The sequence below is a fragment of the Bicyclus anynana genome, chromosome 5 (genome assembly GCF_947172395.1).
Source record: "Bicyclus anynana chromosome 5, ilBicAnyn1.1, whole genome shotgun sequence".
Taxonomy (NCBI): Eukaryota; Metazoa; Arthropoda; class Insecta; order Lepidoptera; family Nymphalidae; genus Bicyclus; species Bicyclus anynana.
In genome coordinates this window covers 5852630-5867747 of record NC_069087.1, presented here as the reverse complement: position 1 = coordinate 5867747, position 15118 = coordinate 5852630, and the positions used below count along the sequence as shown (strand labels likewise).

The following is a 15118-nucleotide window of genomic DNA, read 5'->3' as shown; positions in this document are numbered from 1 at the left end:
ACGAGGTTCAATAAATGACCACTTTACTAATATAAGTATAGGAACCTATAATAAAATCAGGTACTTTTTAGGTATCTAAATGATCATTTGGCATATCAAGCACATCGAGCTCCTTTTTCCGTGTACTACAAAAACAGTATTAACATAAATTAACAATTACAGAAGACGTTTTAGTATTGTTTTATGGCTGTCCATATTTTTGGTACAAGAAAAGACCAAATTGCATCGTTTAGTTAAAAATACAGGTGACTCCTCCGTTATGACTTTACTTTTAAGCGTCATTATACAGACTCCAAAGTTTTTATAAGTAATTTCGTCCAGTTAAGTACATATTACCTCATACTTGAAAAAATTAAGCCATGTTATGAATTCAAGATGTGTTCAATTATTGATTTTAAAACGTGATTGCTAAAAAGGTACCAATTAGCGAGTTGTTGTTGTTTTCTATTAATTAAAGGAAACAGGAAAGCGTTACTAAAATTTAAACAACAGTTTGTAACAGTACCTAAGTATTTAATATGTATTTACTAAAAGCTAAATATTGCCAAGGTCGGAATCTAAATGTATCGTTGAATTTGTAGTCAATTTATGCAGCCTAACGTGCTAGATTGTGTCGGAGATCAATTTACGGCTCGACTTTTTGTAATCCGTCCAATTCTTTCAGTTGTAGTCCAACTGCCCTTTCGAATGCCACTGCCTCATTAATTTCATCAGGAAAGCGTTACCAAAATTGAAACAACAGTTTGTAACAGTACCTAAGTATTTAATATGTATTTGATAAAAGCTAAATATTGCCAAAGTCGGAATTTAAGTGTATCGTTGAATTTGTAGTCAATTTGTTCAGCCTAGCGTGGAAGATCGTATCGGAGATCAATTTCTCAGCTATGACTCTTTGTAACCCGTCCAATTCCTTCAGTTGTAGTCCAACTGCCCTTTCGAATGCCACTGCCTCATTAATTTCATCAGGAAAGCGTTACCAAAATTGAAACAACAGTTTGTAACAGTACCTAAGTATTTAATATGTATTTGATAAAAGCTAAATATTGCCAAAGTCGGAATTTAAGTGTATCGTTGAGTTTGTAGTCAATTTGTTCAGCCTAGCGTGGAAGATCGTGTCGGAGATCAATTTCTCAGCTATGACTCTTTGTAACCCGTCCAATTCCTTCAGTTGCAGTCCAACTGCCCTGCCGAATGCAACTGCCTCATTTATTTCATTAAATACAATAGGTTCCTCGGGATCAGGGCCGGTTAAAAAAACTCCAGATATATTTGGATTAGTCTCTTCTTCTTTTACTCTTTTCGATATGTAACTGTCTGATTTTTTGCTCTTTTTTGATGTTGGTTCTTCATCTAAATATTCAGCGTAATATGGGGAAAATTCCGGTTCGGCATGTGGCTCCTAAAATATATAATGTTTCATAATAATATATAATTATTTTGATTATCAGAGTATTTAATTATATTCACAATAAATTAGCGACGATGAATACTAAACATTCCAAGTTAAATATGGTAAAACGAAACAAAGTTAGGTAACAGATTAATTATACTCACAATAAACTAGCAAAGATGACGTTAATATATTGTGGACATATCGCAAAAAAAAAAAATACAAAAATGCAGTAAATCCCTCCTCTTAGAACATAGTTTACAAAGTGAATAATAAATACTAAAAATTCCAAGTTTGTTATGGTAAAACGAAACAAAGTTAGGTATTCAATAGGCTAGTCCTTGAATAAAGCTAAACCTGTTTGAATAATTTAAATTATTCAGAAATAGGTAATATACTAAAAGAACATTTAAAAGTCAAACAAATTAAAAAAAAAATCTTACATCATTGTCAATGTCCGGTTGGGTTTCGTCATTGTCATCATCATCAGCACCATCTCTGGATTCTTTATAGTTACGAGATACCACCGTACCGCCGTCGATGAACGAGAATAAATCGAAGTACCACAGTGTGGTACGGTAGCTGTCGCCTCTTTGCGTCGCTGCCATCATCTGTTGAAAATTCTTTATATTAAAAAAAAAAAGATATTAATCATTCATAATATAGACTAAAAAAAGGGATTCGAAGGGATATTTCCTTAGATCCTTGCCCGTTAAATACATTTTTGGGCTGAACATAGTCGTCGGGCGACAGTGCGATAACAAGTTGAGTTGAGGTCGTTCGAACGTCTAAACCGAGCCTTATACACATTGTTTTTGCAGACAGAAGATTTAGGCCTAACATCAATTGTCAACGTCAACTTGTTTACAATCTGTTAATTAAACATCATTAATTTCGTATATCTAATGTAGTAATGTATCTAAACAACAAAACCGAAAACGAAATGAAATAAAATTAACAAGTTGAGTGGAGGTCGTTCGTACGTCTAAACCGAGCCTTATTCACATTAATAATGCATAGACAGAGATGTTTTAGTTTTAACATCAATTGTCAACGCCAACTTGTATAGAATCTGTTAATTAAATGTCATTAATTTCGTATATTTAATGTAGGTTTAAACTCTTAAACCACAAAACCGAAAACAAAAGAAAATGAAAAAATAATAAAATCGACGTAAAGAAAAAAGTATACCTACCCTCCTAACTTCCCGTTTGTATGTCGCTCTCATGTTCTCAAGCTTCCTCTTACAAATGTCCATTGTTATATCTTCGTGATAAGTTTTCATTTTTTTTAATATCGCTTCGTACGCTTCTTTCCTTGCGTCTTTGTTGCAGTATAACAAGTCGGTTTGGTCCCATAGACAAGGATAGTTTTTGTACATTTTCAAGAGGTCTCTGATCGCGTTGGGGTCGAGTGTGAACATTCGAACGTCAAACTTAGCGTCCATTCCGACTGGGTGTCGCGGCCTACTAACTTGGGAGCCGATTTGCACCCGACGCGAACGGCACGATCGCCGATAGCGGCCGACGCGTATCGCTGCGTCTCTGTCCTCCGCGGTTAACAGAGCGAGATAGCGCGCGATGTAGATTGCCACAACAAGTCGACCCCGACGGCGCGGGCAGGCGGCAGCTGGCGCGTGTGTATTGTGATTGTCAGACGAGAATATTCGTTTTAAAACGTAGCGTGGAAACAGATGAATTTTGTTTTATTTTTAGCATACTTCAATGTACACGTACCTACTTAATGATACTGTTTATTAAGCTGTATACATATAATGTAACTTGTATGAATGTTACTTTTGTAGATACTTAGAGAGTTGTAGATATATCTTTACCTGCCTACGTAGTTATTACGACTTCGTCCGTGTGGACGTGGAATTCAGTTTTTCACAAATCCCGGACCAATGGGGATGATGACTAGGTTTAATTATATTGATTTTTATGATACATTCGGGAAGGTTTTACGTTTCGGGATAAAAAGCAAAGATTGTCGGATATTTGCAAAATAAATAAGGTTATAAAATTTCAAAATCTATTAAAAATATTTTATCGTAATTAGATAAAAATTCATATAGGTTTAGCTTCCTTACATCAAATGTGACATTTTTTAATACTTGAACTATAAACATAAACGCACAAATAACAAAGATATTATTAATTTTGTTTGCACGCCCACACAAATCTAACGAACATTATGTACCTACGACGTCATTAATTCGTACCATTTTGTGTGGGGCGTTTTCCGGCAGTGCCGTCAAATCTGACCCTTTAAATCTCTGTAGCTCCGAAAGTAATGATCGCAGATACCCTGTTACTTTTACAAAGTTGCTTTACTATTAGTATACTCTTAATTTATATACAATTTAAAAAACTGTCATAATCCCGAATTGAAACGACCTTTTACAGTATTTAGAATCATTGCAAAGTAGGTATAATATGATCAACGATCTAATGCGTTTATAAAACCTGTCTCTATAGAATCGATGTTTCATAGTTGTAATCAATGATATTAAATACTGTTAGATGTGTTACTAGCGCATGAAAAATGAGGCGCTCCAAAGAGGAAATTTATAGTCAACTCAATATTTAGTAATAAGTTAGTTGTGGCCAACATTGAACGTTATTTAAACAAATAATCGTCAATATAGAGTTGTGTGTTTAGGAAGTTTAATGTAAAAATTGTATATAAGTACATAAATATTTAATGTTTGTATGTAAAAATACTAACTCTCTGAATCTCGAGGGTGTTTCACTACCATTTTCGGAGCTCCAGAACCCAACTGCTGACGAGAATTCCTGAGAAGAACGAAAACCACAGTAGTTTTCCGAAGCCACAGGCTAGAAGAAGAAGAAGAAGAAGACTAAGAAGAAGAAGAAGAAGAAATACTTTATTGCACACAAAAATACAATTATAAATGAAAACAATAAAAAGATAAAATTAAACTTAGCATGCAAAGGCGGCCTTATTACTAAAAGTAATCTCTACCAGGCAACCCCTGACAAGAGAGCTTGCGAAGAAAGAGCTAGTCATGGAGTAGTAATGGAATTTAATATCTAGGTACCCATTTATTACTTTTACATTATATTGGCCAGCACCCCGCGGTTTCACCCGTTCTTGTAAACGCGCACACGCGGATAAAATATAGCCTATGACACTCACAAATAACGTGACTTTCTACTGAAGCTGAAGAGTTTGTTTGTTTGATTGATTGAACGCGCTAATCTCAGGAACTACTAATCCGATTTGAAATTTTTTTTTGTGTTAGATAGCCCATTCATCAGGGTTCCAGCGTGAGGAACATCCTTATATTACGCGCCGTTTCAGGAATTACTTGCCTTCTGTATCCGACCCTTGATCCAGCATAGCTAAGCGAAATCTTCTTAAGGTGTTGGTCGAAACTTGCTATAAGACCATTGAATGAAACGACTAATTGATTACGATTAATCTTCTATCTTCTTCTATCTATATACCTGGTAGATACCAGTGAGTAGCACTTGGCTAACCACTCAATACTATTCCAGGATCAAAAAAGTTTTGGGTTGAAATTGAAGAATCCATCGGAACTCTACAAACGCCACCAAAACTCATACGATAAAGTCCCAGGACGAATAAGTCATGTAACTCTGAAAGATGAGCGTGCCAGAGAAGTAAATTCAAGACTTCAATTCCATAAATAATAAATTTATGGTAGGCGCACAGGTAAATAGAGGAAAGAATAAAAAAAAACCGAGTCATACTAAAGTACAACCTTTTTACATCAGGATGAAAGCGACAGTAACAAGTGCCTGCAATGAATTTAGAAATGCAAAATAAGTGAAATCCTTAGGTAAGTTCTGCTCCCTGTAGTAGGTATTGAAATGGCACGCCTTACTGGTTTCCTGCTTAAACGTTTCAAATGACCCTTCCAGATCGGAGTAACAAATAAACAAATAATATTTGTTTTATGCCAAATCAATGACATTATCACAATAGCGTTTTACACTCTCAACTCTCCTGTCAAGATAGTTTTATTTCGCTTTCCTATTGAACATCCATTTATCCGGTCATTACAAAGCACATTGATGTCCTACGTGTTTGAGACTTGGTCGCTAATTATGGGCCTCATAAGAAGGCTCAGAGTCACTCAGCGGGCGAGCGAGCGAGTAGGTAAGTACTCGGGAGTTTCTCTCCGTGAACCAAACAGAAATGACTAGATCCGCAGAAAAACCACTAGCTCAGAGAGTCGCGAAGCCGAAGTGGCTATGGGCAGGGCACACAGTTCGAAGAGCCGATGAATATTGGGCTCCCAAGGTAGGATGAACCCGCACTGGAAAGCGCAGAGTTGGTCGATCCTCCACTAGGTGGACCGAGGACATCAAGCGGGTTGCAGAAGCCAGATACTGGCTCGAGACAGCCTATACCGAGCTGTGGACATCCATTGGCTGTTGATGTTGATGAAAGAGCACATTACCTAATTCTCAACATAGATTAGGCCATAATCAGCCGTAAAGGTCATGTGATGGGCAGTTCTTGGGACTAGAAACCATTAAGGAGGACCGCGAACTTATAGATACAACTATTTCCTTCGTCGTTGAAGCAAGCGACGTAGTTTCTCCAGGGAAGGATTACTTATTCTTCATGCACATTCTGCTGTCAACCAGTATTGCAGAGCTGCTTAAAAGGGCGTGGTTGGTAACCTACCTACGAATCAGGTTGGAAATTTATAAAAAATACAAATATTCCTTGCATGCCCTGCGATTGCAAAGGACCTATCTATTGCTCTGTGATAGTTTTATAGTGAGTAGTGAAAGTTCGTGATAGAAATATTATTTCTTGGTATAAATGCCATTGGATATGACAAGGAACTAAAATTGGAGATTTAAACGGACTTACCTGAAGTGAGTTCTATCATAATACGAGTCGTTTCTTGCGAAGGAATTTTAGAATCTATATTAATATTTGATAGAGGTAAAGTTTGTGGTATTGTAGGGGGTAATACCTGGTACAGAACTGATTTTGAATATTCTTTTACTAAGCATACAGAAATCCACGTTAATCCACGCTCTTTAATTCTGTTTATGTGGTAAGAAAGCTATGGCTTTCTATAAGCTAGTCAAATAACTGCAATATGCAACGATAATGTAAATTTTGTCTTCACTTGGTAAATTCACATGTTATTATCATGTCACACAGACAGACCCCGAAACGATGATAACACTGAACGCAACGTTTTTATTGTGTCGCTTAAAACTTTATCCTCTGATGTCAATAATTGTATCATATAGCTTTGTACAGTGCATAAATATATGCACATGCATATGCATGCTGCATAAATACAGTCAACAGTAAGTTATCACATATCATCTTTATTATAAACGTATTGAGGCTCGAGAAACAGAACGGTTTATTTTAGTCCCAAACATTCCACGTGAAATACAGCTAGCGACATCTCTGAGCAGACAAAAGCCGCCCTTTGCTTCATCAAAAGAGTCAAAGACCCAGGCCGGCGGGGATCGAGGGGACAGGGGCAGGACGGCTTTGCTCGGTCACTATTGATCTTGGATTAAATTTACCAAGCGCTTTCATAGCTTCTTATTTTTCATATGTTAGACGATACTATTTTTAACAGCGCTGAATCTGCGGCTACAGCATTGCACAAACCCCACACAAGCGCACAAATACCAAATAATATGTGTTGGTAAACGTTTTCAGCGCTTTGAAATGTTTGCTTTGTGTTAAACGGTTTGCTATATGAAGCGCTGGAAGTAGTTTTAGATGTTGATGAATTTTCAATGTGTGCTTCGGAATTGGTGCGAGGGCGTGCAAGATATCGCCGGAAAGTGTACACGACAGGTAAAGATGGGGATTATCCTGTAAATAAATACAATATTATACATATTGACAATAGTTTAAGTATACCTACATATCAGTTTTAGACTAATCTTGCCAAGATAAATATAGCCAGGTTTTGCTGATTAGGTAATTGATCATTATTAGGTAAGTTGGACAAAATTATCTATCTGTTAAAATTGGAATTATTAGGAGTTTAGGATTCCCAATTCAATACATTAAGGATAAGGTAAGAGTACCTTTACCTTAATGGATTAAAACTACCCAGTATAATGATATCTTAAGACCAATGCAGAGCTGTTAAATTTAAACGAAATTCCAGTGCAACCTATAACATATAATTATTTTGAGAATTGTATATTATTGTATAATTGTACTAGCGGACGCCCGCGACTTCGTCCGCGTGAAACTCGATGTAAACTTTCAACTACCTCTACCTTACCCCTACCCTACCCCTACCCTACCCCTACCCTACCCCTACCCTACCCCTACCCTAATCCTACCCTACCCCTACCCTACCGCTACCCTACCGCTTCCCTACCCCTACCCTATCCTACCCCTACCCTACCCCTACCCTACCCCTACCCTACCCTACCCTACACCTACCCTACCCCTACCCTACCCCTACCCTACCCCTACCCTACCCCTACCCTACGTTGAAATGTTTCCTGAATTTTCTTTGCTATAAACCTCACGGAGCCCGAGACCTTTCTAACGAATGCAAAACCGTGGAAATCGGTTCGTGCGTTCTGCAGTTATAGCGTAAGGTAGGAAAACTCGACTTATTTTTATATGTATAGTAGAGAAGAAGAAGATAATTGAAATCTAACAATTTAAGTTTTACGTACAATATAAGTTATTCTGTACCTATTATAAATCATTTAAGTTGTTCTGTAGCTATGTCACTGTGTGTTCTGCTGACATTTTTTTTCTATTCTATACATAATAAAGTTACTTATCCAGTACTGACCACGCTGGGCATGCGGGTTGGTTAGCGCAGAGCTAGATTTTTTCGCACTGGTGTCAGTTTAGGATTTTATGTTTACTAAATTGGCTTAGGTCTGGTCTAGCGGTATCTGCCGTAGATAAAGTTTCCACTCCACCGGCAAAGACGTATCACCAGGCGACTTAGCTTTCCAGTATGATATCGCGTATAAAATATAGTCAGAGAGAGAGAGTTACTCGCAGCATCAGTCAAGGATTTTCAGTAATTAATTTACAAATTCTCTGCCCATTGGTCGTAGAGTGATGTTATTCGTATTTAGCCTTAATCTTCTTTGATATAAATGAAATAACTAAGACAAAATACATAATAATTCAATTTTAGTTTGTAGTTCCTGAGACTAATCAGTAATCAAACAACCAAACTCCAGATTCGTGGCTTACCTACTATCTGTTCTCTGCATATTTCTTAAGTACAGACATAACGAAAGAGTGGCTAATCATGGCTAACCATGAATGTATCAAAAACGAATTGTAGGTATATGGTAGTTTCGAGGAAGCCACAACTGCCATTACAGATACAAATAGGTTATACCTACCATCTAAGATAAAGTTGACAAATACATAGGTATATCTTGGGTCGTAGCTAACAGACTCTTGGAAGAATGACATCCGGTACCGCATAGAGATTGCTCGTGCATCTTTTATGAAGATGAAAAAAGTTCTCTGTGGCCGTCAACTTTCTCTAAAACTACGTACTAGACTCCTGCAGTGTTACATATGACCCGTAGTATTATATGACTGTGAAGCATGGATCCTAGTAGGAAGGAAGTAGTAGTAGGAAGACCTACGTAAAAAGCTAAACCTTTGAGATTTGGACATAACTCAGAATGCTCCGCATAAGCTGGACGGCGAAAGTGTCTAACACTGAGGTTCTTGCCAGAATCCAGAAGAAGACTGAGCTAGTTAAAGTCGTTAAAAAACCAAGCAGCGGAAGATCTCGTACCTAGAGCATATTTTGCGACACGATATATACCATTCCATTATGATAAGCAAGATTGCAGGCAAAAGAGGGGTAGGGAGTAGGAAGAAGTCCTGGCTACGAAACATATGGGATTGGACAATTTTTTCTACTTTGGATCAGCAATCAGTCGCTAGACTATAAGCAGGTGAGTTGTGTGAATTCAAAGTATTTTTGGACAGCAGAGCCTTGGCTTTGCCGTCAACTGGTAATCGAGCACGTCAGCTCGCTTCAGGCGGCAGTCGTTTGACTCGCGGAGCTGCCATCAGTGAACTAGCGAGTCGATTGGGATGTCGATCTTTGTGATTTTAGTAGTTTTTTCTGTGATCGTTGCGAGTAAACCGTGGGGTACCAGTAAAATCCAACCACCAGGCTTACCATGTGTTTCATATTACAAATGACTATTTTTAAACTCTAATCTTAAAACAATAAGGGGTGAAGAAACTAATGATCTTGTAAATGAACAAGGGTTGGATGTTGAAAGAAGAAGCGTGTTAAAGACATTCAGTAGAGCTTTTTGTGATAAAGTTCATCCGAGGAAGTACCTACTACTGGATTGGCCTATAATCTATTTAAATTTTATTATTTTTTTCTGATTGTGTAAGTGCCGTAGGGGACCTCAGCGGCGTCAACGGGGGGTTTGGGCGAGCGCAGAAGCATCGCCTGATGGGGCCCGAAGGCAGTAGCAGAGTAGATGGGCGGAACGACTCTCTAAGGGCGTCTCCTCTGAGACTCGGACCTCAACTTAGAGGGCCGTTCGGGAAGGGTGTTTTGGCCTGAGTGTATCAGTCCGGGCGCCCCCGAGATCGTGAGTTAAAAAGCCCACGTCTGGGTGACGTCAGATATCGGGGACCTAGTCTTCGCCGGCGAAGACGCTGTGTAGCTTGTTTCTCTTTAAAAGCAATTGCGTAGTACATCCCGTCCAAGGGGCATCAAAGAAAACTGAGATAAGAGCGAGAACACGAAACAATGAAAAAAAAAGCAATGACAAAATCCACGCGTCAATTGATTCAATACATATTCTACCTACTGTAGTTTTGTAGGTATGTAGGTAGTTATTAAAATTGTTTGTAATAATCCTTAATGATAAGGGGGACCGACAGGGGGGAGATTGCTTGGGGCATCAAGTCACCTTAATCCGGCACTGCAGCTACCAGCCACGGTTATGTCTGTACTAGCGGACATCCGCGACTTCGTCCGCGTGGAATTTAGTTTTTCACAAATCCCTCGGGAACCATATATTTTTCCGGAATAAAACGTAGCCTATGTGTTAATCCAGACTATAATCTATCTCTACTTCGAATTTCAGGTGATTTAGTTCAGTAGCCGAGGCGTGAAAGAATAACAAAATTCACACCATCAAAATTATTATATTCAGTAGTAGCGGCGTTAAATAGTAACAAACATAAATCCATACAAACTTTCGCGTTTACAATATTTATGGTTGTGATTTGGTGCTTTTTAATTAAAATCCAACACTAGTGAAGAGACTTTCAACCAATATCGGCACAATCGGAAGTACCACTATCTCTTTTATTGCGTTAAAAAATAAAGAGATGGTACTGGGACAAGCCCACTGACATGACATTGGGCGACATTTTGTCTTCACGAGATAATTATGTCGTTGGTCGCATGCTAGGCCTACAGGACTCTATCTTAAACTAAGGCATTGCCGGATGTTGATACAGTCAATCTGTCTTTTTTTGATATAGTCGCGACCTAAAGGCTTTTTTTTTCTTAATAAAAAAATTAGTCTTTAGGTTGCGACTTTATCAAAATGGTTGAAATTCCGACAGATTGACTGGACTATGTGTCAGAGAGGTTGTCAGAGCCTATATTATCAAGATTTAACATCTTGAGTAGATATACCTATAGGTACGAGTACACCATGTGGCTTATTAAATATTCAAATCATTCCCATAACAAATCACTATGAAGAGATAAGAGCCAGTCACCTTATTTCTTACATTAAAATTTATGCCTTACGGCACCTAAGTTGGAAGTTTTCGAATTCTTAATTACTGTCGAGGTTTTGATGAAGAATGAATTAATGAATGAAGATGAAGATGTCCTTTTAAAAGTGAATACGAAGAGGGTTTTCTGGGTCCCGCTAGGACACATTCTGCGGTTTTTACACGCTTTATTAGAATATAGGATAAGTATATAGTTATTAGTGATCTGAAGAAAAATAATCTACCGCCTAAAATAGGGGTCTTAAACTCAAACACTAATAAAAATAAATAACTGAGAACAATCCAGACAAGCAGTGACAATGACAGAGATTAGCATAAACATACAAATGCTTTCATCATAAATTAGATTTTCGATAAAAAAACATCTTGTGATACAAACGTCGGTCATCTCTAGGACTACAATTAAATATTTAAACATGTTTCTCATCACAAATCATAAGCTAAGCCGCGACGTCAAAACATAAATAAAGGCGCCTACAGACGAGCGGGGGAAATCAAATAAAGGCCGCTACAGACAGGAAGAGCGGCGACGGCGACGCGGCATTAATGGATTTATTTAGATGTCATTTTTTATGTGGGCGGGGGCTCGCGCTGTGAGCCGCCTGCGCTGGCTTCGTGTGGATATGCCATTGTATTTATTTGATTAGAAAATACTCGACTGCGTCAGAAGGAGGGTAATGGTTTTCGAGCGTATTATTATAATATTGTGTGTCCATGCAGTCAGGGACAAACAATATTTTCTTAGCTACAGGCTAAGACTGATCTGCCATGCCAAAACTATGTTTGTCACCGCACGCGGCAACATAAAGTATTAAGTTAGAATTTTATATTAATATTGTGATTACTTGTTTTTCTCTTTTCAGTTCATTACGCTTAATCATTTATAATAAGGTTTTTTTATAATAATATTTTATAACAGTAGATCAGTAGGTACTTTCAATTACGTTACACAGTGCAATATACAGTATGATACAAACAGTTACTGTGAGCTCTGATTTAAAAGGTAAACTGACTGGTATCATCACAAATACATAAGGCTTAACATACACGGCACAGGTCAGCGCGTTAATAAATGTTGTAGGTAACCTACTCGACATTCAGTGCGGAATTCCGAAATCATAGGTACAACCACTCACAGAGCAGAACGTCAAGACGAGTGAAATATCTAATTAGAGAAACGAAAATTCACATGTGCCACAATGTGCCTCTATTCGATTATCATATAATCGATAGGTAGTCATTCATTTGGGTAATTTAAATTAACACCACATATTTTGCCGTCTTCCAAAAAGGAGGAGGTGTATTTATGGTTTTATTCTTTATCGACAATAACTCTATGATACGTCCATATTATGTTCAAAACTTTTTGTATTGAAAGAGTAAATTATTATTGGTTATCAATAGTTTTTTCTGATTTTGTAAGTCAAAACTCTATTACTATTAGGTAATAAGTAGGTGCGAACAATCAGCTGCGTCCCAAATAATTAAGTAATATGTCGAGAGCAAATAGATAAAATATCTACTCTGTCTATGCGTTTTTAAAATTTTAAATCAAACTCAGGATTTAAAAAAAAACCTTCGTATCCACAACAGGATATCGTAACAAATGTAAGCCCTCCGTTATCCCTTGAACGCGTGTTCCATCTCAGCGGACACGGTTTACGTGTGCGTGAGCTCTATCAACGCACACATGCGCAAGTTAATGCATTTCTCACTTCCACACAAACGCGCACCGTGTAGCGATAGGGGCCCTTTATGGAGTTTACTCATGCGTCTGTGTGCGTGACCCGGCATTGGTATTTTGATTGGTCATGCATTTTACGTGTTTATGGTCTCGTGTATCTCCCGTGCGGGCGAGCGTGCTATAAAGGCTGTATAAAGGTATAATTTATGCCGCTGTTTTGGGTAGTGGTGCCAGGTAAGATACGGGAAGAAAAAACGGGACCCGCTGGTCGACATCGGGACGGGGTACGGGACTCGGTCAATAAAACAAAGCCGCGAAAGTTCCTCGCCAAAGTTAGTGTAGTTAAGTGTACCCTAGTATATATAATAACTAAAGATTTTTTTTATTCGGGTACCTACTGACAAAAATAAATTTTATGTGCCTACGCGTACGCTATTTGAAATTGATATTATATTTTTTAATTCATTAAATTCATTAATAATTATTAGAATAATATTTACCTGAGTTTTCTAAGGTACAAACAAGCTATTATTGCAGCTATTACACGATGTAACTAATCGTCCAGGATTCCTACAGCTTAAACAATTCAAGGTTTAAAAAAATTTAATAATTAATATTCTCGAAATCTTGCGCACGAACGTCTCAATTTAAATTCTTTATTTTTTTATTGAGCTGGTATAAGTATTGGGTACGAGAGATTGGCATCAAGTAACGGATTTTGGACTCAATATTCTACAAAAAAATATCTTATAATCCGTTAGTCACGTCTCCTAGCGAAGGAAAATTAGACAAAGGCCTCTTGCATAGACTTTCAAACATAACTGTCTCGAGCCGCCAGCATCCAGAGACTCCCTGCAACCCGCTTGATATCCTCAGTCCACCTAGTGGGGGTTGACCAACACTGCGCTTTCCGTTGCGGGGTAGCCATTCCAGCACCTTAGGACCTCAACTTTCATCGACTTTTCGAACTATGTACGCTGCCCATTGCCACTTCAGCATCGCGACTCGCGTAGCTAGGTATCAGTGATTTTGGTACTTCTGCGGATCTCCTCATTTCTGATTCGATATCGCAGAGAAACTCCTAGCATATCTCGCTCTATCGCCCGCTGACTCTGTATACAGTATCTCTTGGTATTTACGGAATATTCTGTATACCTACCTAAATAAATCGGGATGTCATACCTTGCCAAGATCGGGACATGGTACAACACTATACATCCATACCTAAGGGTTTATTTCACCGATAAGGCATCTAAGGCGAAGTAACTTTTGTATGTTATGCTTCGGACAGGAGATATTAAATGTATTTTTACATCGGCCGGTGATTTGATGGGTCTTTTACTCCCTGTTTATTGAGTCTTGGTATTTTGATGTTGATTCATTTGTACATAACTCTTAAATAAAATTATATGAACCCTGTCAATGTGATATTTACGGTAGGCGGATTCAAAACTCATAGGTTAATTTCCGATGACCAAAACTATGAAAAGGAAATGCCTATTACCGCCCCAGTCCTACCCTAACCACTCGGCAATTTACTTACATCTAAGAAAAATTTGATAATTCTATTATGAAATCATTACTTTATCAAAAAAGTTTGCTAATACATTTGACGACATTTTCAATTCATCTATAATTTGTCCACAACGGAGACAAGATCGTTGGCCATACATACAGCCTGAGTTTTACGATATTTTTGGAGACATAATGATTGTTTGTTTATTTTCTTGAATCTTGTTTGTATAGCTTGTTGGTAGGTAACTGAAAAGAAAATAAAAAAAAATAATAGGTACAGTTTCAAATGTTACTTCGACGCTTTGGCCGCCGCCGGTGAACATTTTTCGCTAGAAGAGTGATGACAAATGGATTTTTCTATAAGAAACATACTTTTATTAAGCCAATTATTTAATCAGATCGTTAACTATACATCATATTATCATATTGCCAGTCTAGCCGATTGTATGCCCGTCAAGACCTTTTACGCATTTGTCTGGTATTTATTCCGTTCTACAAATATCTGCCTATTATGGATTATTTAATCTAATAATAATTTATGATTTAGGGTCTAAGCCCGCAATCCCTTGGCAAAGAGAACTGGCACAATCATAGGATTGTGCCAGTTCTCTTTGACTAAAGAGTAATTAGTAATTCAGATCGTGTGGCAATATGGACGAACAAGAAGTTGCAAGGACGATTCTAAAAGGTCCTTACTGGACCGGATGTAGATCAAATAACATCTGTATCTTGGTTGCAATTCGGTGACCTCTTTGAGAAAACCG

The 15118-nt window shown here is 37.8% G+C and overlaps 1 protein-coding gene across 1 annotated transcript; it reads right to left on the bottom strand.

Annotated features, from left to right (window-relative positions):
• Positions 1-994: 994 nt before the first annotated feature.
• LOC112049268 (uncharacterized) lies at positions 995-3013 on the bottom strand. Its single transcript, XM_024087089.2, has 3 exons — positions 2586-3013; positions 1834-2001; positions 995-1399 (listed from the first exon to the last, which is right to left on the bottom strand). Exons 1-3 carry the CDS (start codon positions 2835-2837, stop codon positions 1037-1039), a joined length of 783 nt encoding a protein of 260 aa, XP_023942857.1. The 5' UTR covers positions 2838-3013; the 3' UTR covers positions 995-1036.
• Positions 3014-15118: the final 12105 nt, after the last annotated feature.